At 42.4% G+C, this 20762-nt stretch overlaps 1 protein-coding gene across 1 annotated transcript in view; it reads right to left on the bottom strand.

Annotated features, from left to right (window-relative positions):
• ZNHIT6 (zinc finger HIT-type containing 6) overlaps positions 1-20762 on the bottom strand; it is a 60805-nt gene that overhangs the window by 29884 nt on the left and 10159 nt on the right. The window contains exons 6-8 of the mRNA XM_073357182.1: positions 16143-16211; positions 14923-15003; positions 8342-8422 (exon numbers count right to left, since the gene is read on the bottom strand). Of these exons, the coding sequence (XP_073213283.1) occupies positions 8342-8422; positions 14923-15003; positions 16143-16211 (231 nt within the window). The remainder of the gene's footprint in view (positions 1-8341; positions 8423-14922; positions 15004-16142; positions 16212-20762) is intronic.

Here is a 20762-nt window from a genome sequence, read left to right as displayed (position 1 = left end):
AAGGAACCGTCCCATCATTGGGTGGGAGAACACCAACCAACCCCTCTCCCCCCACCCCAGATGGAAGGCGGAGATGGCCGCCAGGTGCACTCTGAGTGAGGACGGGGCTAGCCCTTGCTGCTTCAGGTGCAGGTGATACTCCAGGATGGCCTGCACGGGGGCCTGGCATGGCCGCACCTGTCAGGGTTCACATCAACACATGAACCTTTTCCACTTGGCCATATAGGCCGCCCTGGTAGAGGGCTTCCTACTGCCAAGCAGAATCTGCTGCACTGGAAGGGAGCACTGGCTCTCCAGGGTGTTTAGCCACAGAGCCTCGACGCCGTCAGGTGCAGTGACTGTAGGTCAGGGTGGAGAAGCCGCCTGCCATCCTGTGTAATGAGGTCCCAGTGTAGGGGCAGGACTACTGGAGCTTCCACCGACAGCTCTAGGAGTGACATGTACCAGTGATGGCGGGCCCAGGCTGGGGCGATGAGGATCACTTCCACCCTGTCCCTGCGCACCTTGAGTAGGACCTTGTGCACCAAGGGGAGCGGGGGTAGGCATACATCAAGCCCCCCCTCCACAGGATCACAAACGCGTCCGCGAGCGAGCCTGGGCTGCGGACCTGGAACGAGCAGAAACGCAGGCACTGGGCATTGGCCCCGGTGGCAAACAGGTCTACCTGGAGAAATGCCCACCTGCAGAAGAGCGAAAGCATGACGTCCGCCCTGAGCGTCCACTCATGCATGCGGTACGACCTGCTGAAGGAGTCCGCCAGCTCATTTCATACCCCTGGGAAATAGCACGCCTCGAGGTGAATTGCATGGGCTATGCAAAGGTCCCAGAGGAGGAGAGCCTCGCGACAGAGTGGCGAGGAACAAGCCCCACCCTGTTTGTTTATATAAAACATGGCTGTAGCGATGTCTGTCAGAACTGTTATGCTGTGACCACTCAGAGTGGCATGAAAGGTCTGGCAGGCGAGACTAACCGCCCTGAGCTCCTTCACATTGATATGGAGCGACCGCTCTGCACAACCCCTGCATCATGAGGTTCCCCAGGTGAGCCCCCATCTGTGATCTGACACATCCGTCACCAGCATCAAGTCCACTTGTGGTACGGCAAGGGGATGCCTTCGCAAACCACAGGCTTGGACTGCCACCACAGAAGGGAGTCCAGAACATCCCTTGGGGCTGTCACTACCAAGTCCAGGGGGTCCCTGCCTGGGTGGTACACCTGAGTGAGCCACGCCTGAAGAGTCCTGAGCCTCAGTCTGGCATGCCTGATCACATCTGTGCATGCTGCCATGTGGCCCAGCAGCTGCAGGCAGCACCGGGCTGTTGTCGTTGGAAACTGGCGTAGGGAGGTCACTGCTTGCTGGATAACCTGGAATCGGGATACCAGAAGGCTTGCCCTGGCCTGCACCATGTCCAGGACTGTCCCTATGAATTCCACTCTCTGCTTGGGTACAAGCGTGGACTTGGGGTCATTGACCAGGAGCCCCAGCTCACGGAACAATCTCAGGGCCACCTCCACATGGCCCCGCAATTCTGCCTTGTATCGGCCTGCCAGGAGGCAGTTGCCGAGGTAAGGGAACACCTGGATTCTCTGCCTCCTTAAGAAGGCCGCCACCACCACCATGCACTTTGTGAACACTCTTGGGGCCGCGGCTAGACCGAATGGGAGAACCGCAAACTGGTAATGTTCTTGGCCCACGGTGAAGCGTAGGAACCGCCAATGTGCTGGGTGGATGATGATATGAAAGTATGTGTCCTTCATGTCGAGGGCAGCGTCCCCAGTCCCCCGGATCCAGGGAAGGGATGATGGTGCCCAGAGAGACCATGCGGAACTGGGCCTTGACCAGGAATTTGTTGAGCCCGCGCAGGTCTAGAATGGGGCGAAAGCCCTCTTTGGCCTTGGGGATGAGGAAGTACCGGGAGTAGAACTCCTTCCCCCTTAGGCTGTGCGGCACAGCCTCTACCGGAAAAGATGGGAGTTGCCTTACCAAGTGGGAAGTCCGTCTAACGAGACAACTCCCATCTTTTCATGTGCTGTGTATTTATTTCTGCTACTGTATTTTCCACTCCATGCATCTGATGAAGTGGGTTCTAGCCCATGAAAGCTTATGCCCAGAGAAATAGTGGAATGTAATTGGCCTTAAGAGTCTTAATATTCATAATTGGCTCATTAAATACTGCGTCTAAGTAATAAATTTAAATGTTTTTCTTGATTTCACAGGGTTTAGCTAAAACTGCCTACTTTGCCAACTATAAACTGGTTATTTACTAATAACCAACAGGTTCACCAGCCTTGAAACAGAACTCTTTAGCCCATCTATAAACATTCTTAGCTGCCTAAGGACATAGTAAGGGATGGATTCATAACAATTTTGGAAAATAATTTACTTTGTTCTTAACTTACCAAGAAAGAAGAGCCCACAGAGGGGTTCACTCTCAAGGGTGGAATCTCTGTTAAAGCTCTCTTCAGAAAGATATATAGAGCAAATTGAAATGGAAGTCACTAGTTTATCACTTGTATTGTGTCATTTGTTTGTTCTGTTGAAAGTTTTCTTTTCCTTTCTTTGATAATAAAATAGCCGTAGTTAATAATTGTTGTTATTTTGCTTGGTCTTCATCAGAATACCATTACTATTTATACCACATCTTAAACGTCAAGACAATTTTCTGAAGGTGAAGTGGCACATTTGAATAAATACACAATTAAAGCAAATGGATTTTTATAATTAAGAGACAGTCAACTTCCATTTACATCTGATTTTTATTTTAACCTACCATTTCTATTTGTGACACCTACAATTATTTTAACTGGAAGGTTAAAGAAAGAAAGGCTCCCTATTTTTATCAGTTTGTCTTTTTAGACAATAATCCTATTTGGACACAAACTGAGCTTTCTTTCATATTTGTACAGATCATAGCGCATGGCGGGTGCACTCAAATACATATATAAAACCTAATAAATCAATATCAACATTTACAACAAAGTGCATTCCAGCACAATCACTATTACAAGATTTATACTATCTTAAAGTGATAGAGGCATGTACATCAAGCTTTTTAATTTGTCAGTGAGTTGGTTTTAGTGATCTTAATAGCAAAGAGCATAATATTAGCAGACTCTAAAGCGACTTTAATCCCTAGATATTTAAAAAAACATTAGGCCACAAAGGAAAATTCTCTCTGGGCATGGAAATAAGAGTTTACCAAAGCAAATAACTCCTACTTCTGCCAGTTGATCTTGAGACAGGAAAGTGCTCCAGAATTACTAACATCCAGAATTCTGGGAAGAAACTGTTTTGGATCAGTTAAAGCAAAATAAGTGGTCACCAGCATAAAGAAATGGCGTTTAGAAGAGAAGCACTTGCAATACTTGTTTAATGGATTTTTCTTCCTCACTATCCACTATAATTGAATAAGATAGGATGGCTGTGTTTCCATTTGCATTGGCCAATGTCACTCACTGCATCTAGGAAGAGGCAATCTGATTGTGTGTTGATGTTTTAAGGCTTCTTAAAGCATTGAAATATGAGTTGCACCAGTACAAAATGTACAGACCCCATCATTGGAGCCCTCTGAAAGTGTGAATTCCACTGAAGTCAATGGAAGCTTTGCATTAGGAATACCTGTAGGATATAGCCTGATTTTACTCAGTATTCCTGTAGTGTTCAAGGAACTGATCCAAAACTCACTGAAGTTAATGGAAGACTTCTAGGCCTTTAAAGCCAGATTTTAACTCACACTATGCAACTATCTGCATCTTTAGGTGCCTAAATACCTTTTAAAATCTGGCTCCTGATGTTATATTAAAATTAACTCCATGACAGTTATTCTGAAAAAAATATATTAATAATGAGTCATGAACAGTTAACAGGCTAGGAAGAAAATTAGCTTATGAAAGGATCCTTGTTGAGTTTCAAAAAGACAGTCTGTTAGAAAAAAGATTTCTTGCAAAACAAAATTTGTCATAGTCAGTATTAACAGGAGAATATTATATGAATGATTTAACAGCAGCCTCATCAGGCAATATTTGTATTGGTATAAATGCATGTAAATGGCATGTCTTTGTTTACTAATCTGATCAAATTATTCTGACCATCAATTTAGTTACAATGAACATCAAGTTATTTGCTTCACAAAGGCAACTCTGGCAGCTCTCTCAGGAAAATGAGAAGGTGTATTTCCCAAACTAGACTGTATAATTTGGCAGTTGCATTTTTCCTTCCCTTAGTGGAAAAAGCAATAATCTTACCACATGAAGTCACTTTGAAGGCATCCCAAATAAAGGATTAGACACAGTAAGGACATTAATTTATTTTGAAGAAAGAAAATGCTATTTTATAAAAGAATGTAGAAGAGTGCAAAAATCATCCAACAGGCAGCACTTAAACCTCCCCTGGAATAGTTTCACACCAGAACAAAAAACTTAGACAAACTGAATATTGCATACCTGGTGATAGGGGTTAACATCTCCAGATGGAAAACTTAATTTTTAGCAACCCATCCAAAAGCAGATTTTCCAAAACCAAAAAGAAGAGAGCTGTAGACTTCAGAGTAAAAGGAGAACTTCTGTGTCTATATAACACTGGTGATACCAATCCTCCCTCTATAAGATCCCTTTTAAAGGTACCTGTAGTTAATCGAGAGGCCTATCAAGGGTCTAGTAGTCACACTCTAAAATTCTAGGTAATGGTGAGAGGGTGTGCTTTGAGTCACTCAACCAAAGCTGTTCCAAATGATTAAGGAGTAATACCAACACACAATGAAAGAAATCCTGGCATAGTCCTCCTCAGCCAAGAGAGGCTCCCATATTATGTGCACTACAGGAAGAAGACTGTACCAGGGAAACAAAAACAGAGGCTTATCTCAGATAAATTAGGTTGCAGAAGAATGTCACTATCTAACATAAAAAGGAGTCAATGGAAAGCAAGCAAGTTTCATGTTGTTCAACAGCTACCCAGTCTATCTGTGCAGAAGTAGTGTTAGCTAACTGTTGTTTAACTTCCCAAGCTGGGGTTCCCATGATTTAAAGTAAAAACATGTAGTAGCTGGCAAATATTCTCCTGAAAAAAATATCCGATAAGACTAGCATTTTGTAAATGACATTCAAATTAAAATGGTTGTTACACTGTGAGTCATAGAATTAAACAGTCAAAATTAAACCACAAATTCCTGTTTTATAAACATTTTCAAGAAATACTGAAATCCTCCTGTAAGATGCTTATCTTAAAATTAGGAGCCTAATGTTTTATAGCCTATAATAATCCTATTTAGTTCTCTGAAACACCACTGCATTCCATTAGGTTCACAACCTATTTACTATTGTGGGCCGCATGTGCGGCTCTCTCTGTGTTATGTGGGTTGCATACATATGGATATATACTACCTGTATGGTGCTGAGGATGTCACATGGGCTACACCTGTGCACTGATTGGGCTGCAAGCTGAGAACCTGTGCTTACAATGATACATATTTGCAATTATGAAGATAACGGTCTTAAGAGACTCTGGACTAAAACCCTACCCAATTTGACAATGTATAGTTTTAAAGTCCTCCTATTATCTAACCATTTTAATAAGGTGTTTTTTGAATCCTAGATAATAGAATATTCATATGAACTTAAAAGGCTGTGGGGCAGTATACTGGTACTTTCCTCCACCAACCCACTACTTAGTGGTAAAAGGTTTCCTTTCACACAGCTGGGCCGTTGCTCTGCCTGATCTTTGACAATGTGAGCAGAGCAGAGCACTGGTGGATTATGGGGTACTCTATGTACTTATGGGCTTGTCTATACAGACATGTAGTGCATGGAATGCTGTATAGTGAAACAGCAGTATATTGAAGTGTATAACAGAACTTTTAGTGCATGGCAGCAGGGTCCACACAGCCATTTAGTGGGCAGCAGGCTAGAGCACCGTAGATTTACACCCTGCCTTGCGGTGCACTAGATCTCCATAGACAAGCCCATGTTATTAAAGAATAACCTGGCCTGCACAATAGAGGAAAAGCTGTTAACACTACCCTTACTAATATAGGGCAGCAACATGGTGGTGGGAGAAGAAATGGTCTGAAGGAATGCAAAGGGGGAGGAAGGTATAGCAAAGATCAGCATTCAACTTCCTTGCTGCACCGAAAACTGCACTAAAAACAAGCATATCTGTTTTAACAGAACTGAAACAGATATATTTGTTAAGTGTTGATATTTTAAAAGGGATGCCATCAGCTTTAAATCTATCACTTAAAAAAAAGTTACCTGCTTGAGTTCCTCACCAAATTTTTGGTGTTTTACAATCACATTTTCCTTTTAAAAATATTTTGCTTCCTTTTTCTGTGTGTAAGAACCACACAAAAACAGAACATAACTGACTGCACAAAAAGTGCTGAGAAATGAAGTCAATCTAAGGAAGATTTTTCTCTCACACAGTCCTCTTTGTAATCATAAAAAGTGAAGATTTCACACAAAAGAGCAATTCTGACGTTGGTGACTGTTCTTAAATTTTCCTGTAATACTCAACTTCAACCAAAACTTAAGTCTTTCCTTTAAAGCACAGGGCTTCCCATTAGAATGTTGCCTTTTAGACCTCACTGTGGAACCACAGCGCAGGTCTACCTTTGGTCTTGGTTAGTAAGTTTAGGCTATTTTGCCTAGTGCTATGGTAAGTTAATCAAGAACAGAACAAGTTTTAATTTCTATTCACATTCCACAAGAGGAATGCATAACTATACCCAGGATTCAGCAAGGTACTTAAGTACTAACATTAAACATGTAAATAATCCCATTAATTTTGCTGAATATCTGGACATAAAAGATGAAGATCAACCTTAAGGATTTTTAATTTCTTTTAAATGCACTACACCTTCTATCTGAAGATCCAAAAGAGCGTCACAAACCATTAATGAATTTTAGCTCAATACCTCTGTGAACTAAGAAAAATATAATGACCATTTTACAGAAGGAGAAACTGAGAAGAGATTATGTGACTTGCTGACAGGCACACAAACTAACCATGATAGAGCAAGTAAAAGAACATATACTTTCGGATTCGAAGTCACATACTTTATCAAGCTGATCCTCCCCTCAAATTTATTATACTAGTTCATAGAAGGAATGCCTACACGACAAAAAAACCAAATCAAAACAAAAAACTCTGCAGCAAGTCTCAGTTCAGTGGTGGCAGGCAATATATGCATAAAGAGGAAGGGAACAAGATAGGCTGCAATCATAATAAGTAAAGATTTCAACAACATGTTTGTTTTTGGAGCTCTTGATCTCCCCCCCCCCCCCCACCAACCAATTAGCAGGAGAGCAGAAAAGCCCAAATAAAAATAATTTAAAATGGGGAATTTTTCTAAAAAATACTGTACATACTATTTAAATGGTGCTCTATCAGAAAGGTAATTTTATAAAGTTAGTCAATTTTTTAAAAAAAGTAGAAGTTGACAAAGTCTCCTAAATGTATTAAATCCTGACGTGGAAATCAGCTCATTTTATGCAAAAAGAAAAACTGCTAGCGGACAACTATCTTGTAGCCAATGTCACAGTTACTGAGAAACAAGTATCAGAAGAAGAAAAGTTAAGAATTTGTAAAGTTTCATTCTGTCATTCAAGTTCAGAGTATATTCTACACTCACTCTTGCATAGAGTTTACAATTAAATTAAATGACAGCGAAATTGAATGTCTGTTTACAACAGACATTCTCGTAATATCATTGATGCTTTTCTTTAACAATGGTATGTCATGTTTCAGGGAAAAAGTTAGATGACATTAAGTTTGTTACATTTGAAGAAAGTTAAGATTTCTAAACTGCATTCCTAAGAATTATGGGTCAATCACAATAAACTAAAGTATTAAAAGTACGTTCCCTTTTCAATAACAATGGCAGCTGGGTGAAGTGTTCCAAATGGTGCTTATGATATGTGTAGAATTATTTCTTTAGCTATTCGCACAGTTTTTATTTTGATGGTATAAAACAAATTTTGTCCAGAGCTAATATAATAAAGAATAAAATTCTATTAAAGTTTAGGTTCAAGAAGCTTAAATCTTGATCTGAAAACACCAGAATGTGAAATCTGACCAGCTAGTAATGTTGAGAAAGCATCATGTGGCACAGTAAATTCAGCTTAATTTTACAGATGCTTACATGTTGTCTCACTAAACTTTATCTTGATTTTAACTGCAACTTTTTTGTAATTTCATGTTGCTAAACAGAAGTGATTTAATCTGGGAGAGTACAGACACATTATCCTTTATCACAACACCACTAGAGACTACGAAACATCTTCAACAAGTAATTTCTCTCTAAAAAGTACACAAACAGCCTACATACAGAAAAAATATATCCCTTACCTGACAGAATTATGTTGCCTGTTTTCTATTTTCATTAAAATTTGCACATCTGACTGAGGAGACATTGTATATATTTTTAATCTGGAAAAAAAACACAACTCATGAAATCTAGACAAATCACATTAAAGAAAAAGTCTAAACCACTTGTTACCGTTAAGAGATTTACTAACTTTTTAGATGCCTACAACCAAAACAGCGGGGACAGGACGATGGTGAACCAATTTGGCAGCATGTGACCTCCAGAAGAAAAAAGGGGAGCGTCCATGTACCAGCAACGCAGATACAGGTAAGTAACCGTTTTCATGTTCTCTCCACAGGTACTAATGCGGAGAGTGGACTAGATGATACATCTGAGGGAAGGGAACAGAAGGAGACTCTGCCGATTGGAAGGCATGAGATGCACTGTCCTAGGGTTGGGGGTTCCACGACCACCGCTCCCAAGAGAAGGAGGCGGGTGGTGGTGGTCGGGGACTCTCTCCTCAAGGGGACTGAGTCATCCATCTGCCGCCCCAACCGGGAAAACCGAGAAGTCTGCTGCTTGCCAGGAGCTAGGATTCATGATGTGACAGAGAGATTGCCGAGACTCATCAATCCCTCGGATCGCTACCCCTTCCTGCTTCTTCATGTGGGCACCAATGATACTGCCAAGAATGACCTTGAGCAGATCACTGCGGACTATGTGGCTCTGGGAAGAAGGATAAAGGAGTTTGAGGCGCAAGTGGTCTTCTCATCCATCCTCCCCGTGGAAGGAAAAGGCCTGGGTAGAGATCGTCGAATTGTGGAAGTCAACGAATGGCTACGCAGGTGGTTTCGGAGAGAAGGCTTTGGATTCTTTGACCATGGGATGGTGTTCCAAGAAGGAGGAGTGCTAGGCAGAGACGGGCTCCATCTAACGAAGAGAGGGAAGAGCATCTTCGCAAGCAGGCTGGCTAACCTAGTGAGGAAGGCTTTAAACTAGGTTCACCGGGGGAAGGAGACCAAAGCCCTGAGGTAAGTGGGATACCAGGAGGAAGCACAAGCAGGAGTGCGCGAGAGGGCAGGGGTCCTGCCTCATACTGAGAAAGAGGGACAATCAGCGAGTTATCTCAAGTGCCTAAAGACAAATGCAAGAAGCCTAGGAAACAAGCAGGGAGAACTGGAAGTCCTGGCACAGTCAAGGAATTATGATGTGATTGGAATAACAGAGACTTGGTGGGATAACTCACATGACTGGAGTACTGTCATGGATGGATATAAACTGTTCAGGAAGGACAGGCAGGGCAGAAAAGGTGGGGGAATTGCACTGTATGTAAGGGAGCAGTATGACTGCTCAGAGCTCCGGTATGAAACTGCAGAAAAACCTGAGTGTCTCTGGATTAAGTTTAGAAGTGTGAGCAACAAGGGTAATGTCGTGGTGGCAGTCTGCTATAGACCACCGGACCAGGGGGATGAGGCGGACGAGGCTTTCTTCCGGCAACTCAAGGAAGTTACTAGATTGCAGGCCCTGGTTCTCATGGGAGACTTCAAATCACCCTGATATCTGCTGGGAGAGCAATACAGCAGTGCACAGACAATCCAGGAAGTTTTTGGAAAGTGTAGGGGACAATTTCCTTGTGCAAGTGCCGGAGGAACCAACTAGGGGCAGAGCTCTTCTTGACCTGCTGCTCACAAACCGGGAAGAATTAGTAGGGGAAGCTAAAGTGGATGGGAACCTGGGAGGCAGTGACCATGAGATGGTTGAGTTCAGGATCCTGACACAGGGAAGAAAGAAGAGCAGCAGAATACGGACCCTGGACTTCAGAAAAGCAGACTGACTCCCTCAGGGAACTGATGGGCAGGATCCCCTGGGAAAATAACATGAGGGGGAAAGGAGTCCAGGAGAGCTGGCTGTATTTTAAGAATCCTTATTGAGGTTACAGGGACAAACCATCCCAATGTGTAGAAAGAATAGTAAATATGGCAGGCGACCAGCTTCGCTTAACAGTGAAATCCTTGCTGATCTTGAACACAAAAAAAGAAGCTTACAAGAAGTGGAAGATTGGACAAATGACCACGGAGGGGTATAAAAATATTGCTCGGGGATGCAGGAGTGAAATCAGGAAGGCTAAATCACACCTGGAGTTGCAGCTAGCAAGCGATGTTAAGAGTAACAAGGAGGGTTTCTTCAGGTATGTTAGCAACAAGAAGAAAGTCAAGGAAAGTGCGGGCCCCTTACTGAATGAGGGAGGAAACCTAGTGACAGAGGATGTGGAAAAAGCTAATGTACTCAATGCTTTTTTTGCCTCTGTCTTCACGAACAAGGTCAGCTCCCAGACTACTGCACTGGGCAGCACAGCGTGGGGAGTAGGTGACCAGCTCTCTGTGGAGAAAGAAGTGGTTCGGGACTATTTAGAAAAGCTGGACGAGCACAAGTCCATGGGGCTGGATGCGCTGCATCAGAGAGTGCTAAAGGAGTTGGCGGATGTGATTGCAGAGCCATTGGCCGTTATCTTTGAAAACTCATGGCAATCGGGGGAAGTCCCGGATCACTGGAAAAAGGCTAATGTACTGCCCATCTTTAAAAAAGGGAAGAAGGAGGATCCTGGGAACTACAGCCCAGTCAGCCTCACCTCAGTCCCTGGAAAAATCATGGAGCAGGTCCTCAAGGAATCAATTCTGAAGCACTTCGAGGAGAGGAAAGTGATCAGGAACAGTCAGCATGGATTCACCAAAGACAAGTCATGCCAGACTAATCTAACTGCCTTCTATGATGAGATAACTGGCGCTGTGGATGAGGGGAAAGTGGTGGACGTATTGTTCCTTGACTTTAGCAAAGCTTTTGACACTGTCTCCCACAGTATTCTTGCCAGCAAGTTAAAGAAGTATGGGCTGGATGAATGGACTATAAGGTGGATAGAAAAAAGTTGGCTAGATTGTCGGGCTCAATGGGTAGTGATCAATGGCTCCATGTCTAGTTGGCAGCCGGTATCAAGTGGAGTGCCCTAAGGGTCGGTCCTCGGGCTGGTTTTGTTCAATATCTTCATAAATGATCTGGAGGATGGTGTGGATTGCACCCTCAGCAAGTTTGCAGATGACTGGGAGGAGAGGTAGATACGCTGGAGGGTAGGGATAGGATACAGAGGGCCCCAGACAAATTAGAGGATTGAGCCAAAAGAAATCTGATGAGGTTCAACAAGGACAAGTGCAGAGTCCTGCACTTAGGACGGAAGAATCCCATGCACCGCTACAGAGTAGGGACCGAATGGCTCGGCAGCAGTTCTGCAGAAAAGGACCTAGGGGTTACAATGGACGAGAAGCTGGATATGAGTCAACAGTGTGCCCTTACTGCCAAGAAGGCCAATGGCATTTTGGGATGTATATGTAGGGGCATTGCCAGCAGATCGAGGGATGCGATCGTTCCCCTCTATTCGACATTGGTGAGGCCTCATCTGGAGTACTGTGTCCAGTTTTGGGCCCCACACTACAAGAAGGATGTGGAAAAATTGGAAAGCGTCCAGCGGAGGGCAACAAAAATGATTAGGGGACTGGAACACATGACTTATGAGGAGAGGCTGAGGGAACTGGGATTGTTTAGTCTGCGGAAGGGAAGAATGAGGGGGGATTTGATAGCTGCTTTCAACTACCTGAAAGGGGGTTCCAAAGAGGATGGATCTAGACTGTTCTCAGTGGTAGCAGATGACAGAACGAGGAGTAATGGTCTCAAGTTGCAGTAGGGGAGGTTTAGGTTGGATATTAGGAAAAACTTTTTCACTAGGAGGGTGGTGAAACACTGGAATGCGTTACCTAGGGAGGTGGTGGAATCTCCTTCCTTAGGTATTTTTAAGGTTAGGCTTGACAAAGCCCTGGCTGGGATGATTTAGTTGGGTATTGGTCCTGCTTTGAGCAGGGGGTTGGACTAGATGACCTCCTGAGGTCCCTTCCAACCCTGATATTCTATGAAAACAGCCTTCCTGTCAATGTAAATACAGGTTTCATAGAATCATAGAATATCAGGGTTGGAAGGGACCTCAGGAGATCATCTAGTCCAACCCCCTGCTCAAAGCAGGACCAATCCCCAATTTTTGCCCCAGATCCCTAAATGGCCCCCTCAAGGATTGAACTCACAACCCTGGGTTTAGCAGGCCAATGCTCAAACCACTGAGCTATCCCTCCCCCCCAAATTCTGCCACTAGCCAGAATTTTAAGACTGTCTATGAATCAGCTTGGATTGCAAACGTGTTTCTCTACTTTCTCCAGATAAGGCATTAACATTACCATCATTTAAATTAATTCTTTGGATTTTTTAATCATTTCATTTGTATCATCAGCAATTTCTTTGAGTGCTGCTGGTTTAAATTCAATGACTTTAGAAGCATACAAATGCAAGGCTGGAAGGGACCAAGTAAACTAGACCATCCCTGACAGGTGTTTCTCAAACTTGTTTTTAAAAGCTTCCAATGATGGGGACTCCATGACCTCCCTTGGAAGCCTATTCCACAGCTTAACTACCCCTTATAGTCAGAAAGCTGTTCCTTATATCGAACCTAAATCTCCCTTGCTGCAGATTAAGCCCATTACTTCTTGTCCTACCTTCAGTGGACATGGAAAACAAGTGATCACTGTCCTCTTTACAACAACCCTTAACATACTGGAAGACTTATCAGGTCTCCCCTCAGTCTTCCTTTCTCAAGACAAAACATGCCCTCCTTTAAGCTTTCCTCATAGGTCATTTTTCTAAACCTTTTATCACTTTTCTTGCTCTCCTCTGGACTCTTTCCAATTTGTCCACATCTTTCCTAAACTGTGGTGCCCAGAATTGGACACAGTACTCCAGCTGGGACCTTACCAGTGCCAAGTAGACAGGACAATTACCTCCTGTGTCTTACATACTACACTCCTGTTAATTCACCCCAGAATCATATTAGCCTTTTTTGCAGCTGCAGTACATTGACGACTCAGTTTGTGGTCCACTATAACCCGCAGATCCTTTTCAGCAGTACTACCACCTAGAAAGTTATTCCCCATTTTGTAGTTGTGCATTTGATTTTTTCCTTCCTCAGTGAAGTAATTTGCACTTGTCTTTATTGATTTTCATCGCAATGAATTCAGACCAATTCTCCAATTTGTCAACGTCATTTTGAATTTTTAACCTGTCCTCCAAAGTGCTTGAAACCCCTCCCGGGTTGGTGTCATCTGCAAATTTTATAAGCATACTCTCTACTCCATTATCCAAGTCATTAAAGAAAATATTGACTAGTACCAGACCCAGGACTGACCCCTGTGGGACTCCACTAGACTTCACTAGCAAACTATTGATAACTCTGAGAACAGTTGTTCAGCCAGTTGTGATCTAGATGAAATTACTCTAAGGTGGATGCACATTTTGCTAGTTTGCTATGAGAATGTCCTGTGGAACTGTGTCAAAAGCCTTACTAAAATCAAGGTATAGCGTGTCTATTGCTTCCCCCCATCCACTACGTCAATAATCATATCAAGAAAGGAAATTCGGTTGGTTTGTCATTATTTATTTTTGACAAATCCATGCTGACTATTCCTTATAATCTTATGATCCTTCAGGTCCTTACAAACGGATTGTTTAATAATTTGCACCAGTATTTTTCCAGGTACTGAAGTTAGGATGGCTGGTTTATAATTCCCTGGGTCCTCCTGGTTCCCCTTTTAAAAGATAGGTACTATGCTTCCCTTCTCCATTCTTCTGGGACCTTTCCTGTCCTCCAGGAGTTCTCAAAGATAATTGCTAATGGCTCCAATATTGCTACAGATAGATACTTAAGTACCCTAGGATGAATTTCATCAGGCCCTCCTGACTTGAATACATCTAATCTATCCAAATGTTCTTTAGCTTGTTCTTTCCCTATTTTGGCTTATGTTTCTTTGCCTTAGTTGTTAACATTGTTGAGTATCTGCTCACCATTAACCTTTTTAGTAAAGACTGAAGCAAAATAGGCATTAAGCACTTCAGCTTTCTTGATGTCATCTGTTATTAGCTCTCATTCCCAGATACACAAAGGACCTACACTTTCCTTTGTCTTTTTCTTGCTCCTAATGTATTTAAAGATCCTCTTCTTTGCCTTTTATGTCCCTTGCCACATGTAACTCATTTTTTTGTGCCTCAGCCTTTCTGATTTTGTCACTACATACTTGTGCTGTTCTTCTGTATTCCTCCTCCTCAATGTTTCAAGTTTTTGTACGATTCCTTTTTAATTTTCAGGTCATTCTTCTGATCTTTCCTTTACATCGGAATAGTTTACAGTTGTGTCTTCAATATTGTCTCCTTGAGGAACCACCACTGCCCTGAACTCCCTTTTCCCTTAGATTTTCTTCCCATGGGACCTTACCTACCAGTTCTCTGAGTTTCTTAGACTCTGCTTTTTGAAGTCCTTATTCAGCTGCTCTCTTGCTCTCTCCTTCCTTTCCTTAGAATCATGAAATTTACTTAATTTAGTTTCAGTCAATAAGTATTAATGAGGTGGCTTTTATCACAAAGATGGCAAGTGCACTATTAGCTAGGAATCCAATTCTGAATGGTAAAAGTGGAAAACTTTTAGTTTTGTTATTTTAAAATCAGTTAAGTAAAATTACTAATGGTTTTTAATACATACCTTTGACGAATAACAGGATCTGATTCTTCAGGATCAAGGTAAGGTTTAAGGATTTCACCTAGTGTTTTATCATCGGGCACCCTTTGGCCAAAAAGATAAAAATGCAGTTTATTAAGTATCATTCAAAAAGAAATATTATAGCAATTTTAAGGAAATGGTATTTCCATATTTAAATTGATATAACACCAGCAGGTAACATCTGGAAAGGGTGCAATGTGCATCAACATAGCACAAGCTGACAATGGATATTACCAGCCCCAGCACACAGGGTATGTCTATGCTGCAATTAAAAACCTGCAGCTGTCCTGTGTCAATTGGGGCTTGCAGGCATCTGGCTAAGGGGCTGTTTAACTGCAGTGTAGACATTTGGGCTCAGGCTGGACCCTGGGCTCTAGGACCCTGAGTGGGGAGGGTCCCAGAGCTCAGGCTCCAGCCTGTTCATCTACACCACAATTGAACAGCCCAGTGAACCTGAGTCAGCTTAGTACAGGACAATCATGGGTGTCTAACTGCAGCACAAACATACTCTCATTCAACATTAGGACTTAGCTGACACCTGCAGGAAGGAAACAAAGACTGTTCCTCTTATCCTTCCCCATGCCTGCAGCTGGAAAAGCAACTTCCAGCCCTGACAGCAAGTGGCTACTTCTCAGCTTTCCTAGCCCAAACAGGCATGGGGAGAGAAGAGGTAGTTTTTGTTTTGCTGTTTTTCTGCTTTCCTACAGGTACCTTTCAGGGAGGGGGTTAGTAGCATCTGCTACAAAGGCAACATGGCTTCCTTTCCATCCTCTCTGGTGTGGGAAAGGATTTCCTGCAGGGAGTGGGATTTTCTCTGAAGATCAAGGAAAACATTAGGAGTATGCAAAACTCCTCTATATTAGCATGCTGATGCATGTGGACAGCAAGCATCAGGAGGAATATACAAGGCTGCTCTATTTACAAAAGATTATCAAATAAAACAAGTATTTAAATTAGAGAAATTCAATTTGAAAACAGACTTCAGTGTTATGCTTCTAAGGCGATAGAAACAAAACTAGTATTTTAAAAAAGTGAATTAACCTGAGGTGTCCCCTATGTAACAACCAAAAAAATAAAATAAATCTTTATCTTGAGTCTTATTACCACATACAAAAAGATGGCTAAGAAACTAACCAAATAGTCTTATAAAACTAGTTTGCTATCATTAACTATAGACATCTGCTTTTCACAATCTCAGGTACCTTTTTACTGTGTATTCAGCATGACTGTGAGGAAATATGAGCTTCAAATGCCAGTAGAACCTTTGCTCCCTAAAAAGAGAGAGAGAGAAACACACACTAATATCTCAGAGGTATTATTTGCATCATTATTTGTACTGGTACAGTCTTGAGACCTCAACCAAGATGGGGTACTGTAAATAGTAAGAGACAGTCCCTGCCCCAAAGAGGTTACCATCTACATAAACACAGGGTGGGAGAAAAGTATTATTATTATTCCCATATTAATATATGGGAAATTGAGGCACCAAGGGATTAAGCAATCTACAGGAAGGTCAGAAAGGAAAGCTGTGGTACATCCAGGAACTGAACCCAGATCTCCTGAGTCCCTGTCCAGTTCCTTAACCAGAAGCCCCTTCCCTTCCCTTCCCCTTTTGCCAACATAGTTAATTATAGAGCAATTTTTATTAGGTGTTTGGAAGCAGAAATTACCTACTGCTACATGGTTCAAAGAGACACATTCTTTATGGGAGCAGTCAGACCTTCCCGACAGCCCTGGGCTGGGACTTGGGAGACCTGGGCTCTAGTCTTGGTTCTACCACTAGCCTGCTAGGTGACCTTGGGCAAATCTCTTCACTTCTCTGCACCACAGTTTCCTCATCTGTAAAATGGGGAGACAGTCACTGACCATCTTTGTAAAGACCTCTGAGATCTACTGATGAACAGTACTATATAAGAGCTAGGTATTATTATGCAGCTGCTCTTTCTAGTTTAGAATTTTACACACAGCACATATAGTTAAGGTGAGGTTAAACTGAAGCAGCATTTACAAAGTTCCAGAGGTCTGACAATTCCCTGAAATTCAGGAACTTTTGATGGTACTTTTTTCAGCTATCTAAGACTTGGGACTCCTAACCATCAAGTTTACAAAGGTTTACAAAATTATGATTAAAAATAATGTGCTGCTGTTGTAACGAAGTTAGTTTGGGTATCAGACAGTTGAAACACTATACAGTTGGGTCCAGCTGGCTACAGAGGCATGTACGTGCATCCAGTAGCAAAACAGTAGACAACAAATTGGTTGCTAAGTACAATTAACTATGTTATTGCTTTTAGATGAGAGACTTACAAAGTTTGTTTGCTGAAATAAATAATTATTCTTAACCTAGTTATTTCTAGGGGAAGGTTACAGTCCATACAATATTTCAGATTACTTACATAGCACAGAAACAGTGTTGGATGCTTTTCTAAGAGGAGGGAAAACCAGGTCCTTACCTTACATAAATCTTAGAATCTAAACAGATAACAAACGTATAGATGAATGTTAGGGTACCACAAGCAGCAAATGACTGAGTGGAGTTGTACAGAATGTCTTGTGAATTCTCCATTTCCATCCTCTTTCTCTGAACCACTTGTTAAAGTTTGTTAAAAGGGAGGATTAATATTTAGAGGCTTCTTTAAGTATGAGTATTCTAAAGAGAGACTGAGTCACAGCAGACCAGCTCAGGGAGAGGAAAGAGGCTGCAAAGACAAGAGTTGGAGGAGGACACAAAAAGGGTGGCTAGTTATGTGGCTTCCGTAATCAGAAGTTGGTACAGTTGAAAGTATGTGCCCTGTCTTCACATTTTAAGACCTGCAGTTTGGTATAATGGTATGGTATTTACTATTACAAGTTCCAAACTCAAACATTAATTTAAAATTAATTTTGAAAGAAGATTCATGTTTTGAATGTTAAATCTGCCATATGAAAAATTCTGTCAGAAAATTCTTAGCACCTCTGAAGATGGCAAACTCAAAGCAACATTAATATCACTGAACAATTGTACAGCAAACTGCAATGCTAATGAAGAAGGGCTTCAACTCAACTGACTATTAACAAGCTCACAATCCCCATCTCAGCTGTACTTTAATATTTAGCACTTAGAATATACGAACATAAGAATGGCCATACTGGGTCAGACAAATGGTTCATCTTGCCCAGTATCCTATCTTCCTACAGAGGCCAATGCCAGGTGCTTCAAAGGGAATGAACGTAACAGGGCAATTATCATGTGATCCATCTCCTGTCATCCAGTCTGTGATGGGCACTTACACGGCAGGTACATGTGCAAAGCACTATTCCAGTATTTAATTAAAACTTGCTGTGGGACTAAAGGTGGGGGTGTTGTCAACTGGAAGGCAGGTTGCAAGATCACGACTGAAAGTCACAACTGATAAGATGTACATGTATGTCGTAGTAGTAGTAAGAAGACATATTTCATTTCTTGCTCTGAAAATAGGGCCTAAGAATGAGGCTTGGCTTTTTCTTTTCCTTTCAGTTTGGTCAAAATGGTCTCAGAGGTGAAATCATCCTCCTCCAGTACCTGTGTGTAGAGCAGAGGTGGGCAAACTACAGCCTGCGGGACCATCCTGCCTGGCCCTTGAGCCCCTGACTCCTCCCCTGCTGTCCCCCCTCCCCTGTAGTCTCAGCATGCCGCACCGCCAGCGCAGGAGGGGGCTGCACTGCGGGGGCAGTGGAGAGCAGGAAGGGAGACTCACGGCCTTAGAAGATAGCAGGGTCCTGTAAGAGTTCTTGTGCAGGGTGGCCCAGAACCTGAATTGGATAGCAATCTAAGCACATCTTCTCCTAAATGAGATGTACCAAACTTAAAAATATTTATGCAAATTAGGTTCTAAAATCTGTAAGCTTTTTAACAGCTACTGGTTCTTCCTGAACAAACATCTGCTCCCCCTTACCCTGCCAAAACCTTTTAAATTTGCAACATAAAGTAATTTCTTCAACTGTGCTTTTCCTAATTTCCCCAAATAAACATACAAGCAAATAATCCACAAGCAAACCAAGCTACTGTTCCTATAGGCAAGGAACACAGCGATTGTTACTGTCATTTCTTTCAATATGATAATGGTGGTAGCTCTATGAGCAGCACAGTCATCACCTCCTCAGAGCAGGGGTTCTCACAACCAATTTTTTGGTGGCCTCAGAGTGTGGCCACCAACTCTTGCTGATGGCCGCTGTGACAATTTTTCCTAAAATTGTTAATTAACTTTGGGGAAAATGAATAAATATGCACATATACATGTAGTAATTTATTTATGTAGGGATTTTTTTGAAGACTCGGTAATAAAAAAAATGTACAGTTGTCTCTATTATTTACTAGACTTAAATTGAATAGAAACAAATAAGATGCTTTGCATGCTGTTTTTGTTGTTTCTTTTGCTTTTTTGGTTGTGTGTGTGGGGGTGGTTTTTGTTGTTTTTTTTAAAAAACTTGCTAGCTAGTAAGTCTGCTTCTGTGAAAAGTGATATTTGTATGTTTGTTAATATCACTTCACAGCAGCAGACTTGTTAGCTAGCTGGGAGGCAGTGAAAAGTGATATTAAACAAAAATATCACTTTTCACAGCAGAAGTTACTCAGCTCTGGCAAACTGGAGGACAAATTAAGCCTTGGAAGGGAAGGTGGGGAGGCAGCAGGGGCCAAGGGCGATGGGGAACTCACACTGGCTGCCTGCTCCTCTGGTGTTTGTTGCTCCAGAGGGGGGCAGGGCCCAACCACTCCAGGCAACCCCAGGGGAAGGCTGCTGCTTGCACACCCCTTCCCCCTACCATCACCACAGGAAAAAGCCCCTGGTGGCCACATTTGAGAAACGCTGTTGTAGAGTGTCTGGATTGCTGTGGTCTCCAATCTTTTTGCTGAAACAATCCCTAGTAGTGTGGGTCTGTGTACCATGATTTAGGCAAGTGCTGTAGACACTGCAGCTTCTAGACCCCAAGGGACAGATTTTCATAGGTATCTGGGTGCCTAAGGAAGTAGGATAGGTGACTACTGGTATTTTCAAAAGTGCCTAAGCACAGATTTAAGGTGCCTAATGTGCTCTGGCATTTGTAGCCTATCTGCATCTTTAGGTATTTAAATATCACAGTAAGTCTGGCCTCAAGGTTCTACTAGCACCCGGTGGTCATAAATAGCACTCTGTACAGCATTTCCCTCAGACACCCCATTTCTGTTATCCTTTTCCTTCACCAATTGCGACAGAAGCAGGGAGAAAGCGGCAGCAGATTCACCCTTATCAGAGTCATCACACTTGTACTCTGCTGACCTGCCACACCACTCAGCTGATTTAACAGGATTTAAAGGAGAGAATCAAACTCCACCCCCTCACCCCGACTGTGAAAGTGCAGCAGAGGCAGAAGCAGCATTGAAAGGAAGCTCAGCGATTTAGAAGTATAGTAACTGTATATATTTAAGGGATGGAGGGCAAAAGGTTTTGGGCTTTGTTCTCCTGTCTTACACGAATGTAATTGGTTTACAATGATTAGAAGAGAATCAGGCCCTTTGCTCTTTCCTTGCTTTGTTTTCTATTAAAGAATCTCTAGCCTATCTGAAATTAAGAAGTAGACATTTACTGTTGATCAATCCAAGAACCACTTGCCCACAGTATTAGAGTATTTGAAATTGTTCAAACACCTCACAAATGCTGGGATGACCCTAATTCAATAGATCTTTTCAATAAAGAAACTGAACTCTATTTTCCTGCCCTCAAATTAGCCTTTGCTTTAATATTTACATTTACCAAAGCTAATTCCACCTCTCTGTATCCCTTTATGGATACACTCCTTGAAAGCAGTCACATGAGACCACTCCC

This window comes from Lepidochelys kempii, chromosome 8 (genome assembly GCF_965140265.1).
Source record: "Lepidochelys kempii isolate rLepKem1 chromosome 8, rLepKem1.hap2, whole genome shotgun sequence".
Classification (NCBI taxonomy): Eukaryota; Metazoa; Chordata; order Testudines; family Cheloniidae; genus Lepidochelys; species Lepidochelys kempii.
Note: the sequence above shows the minus strand (reverse complement) of the source record. Positions and strands in the feature narration are given on the sequence as shown.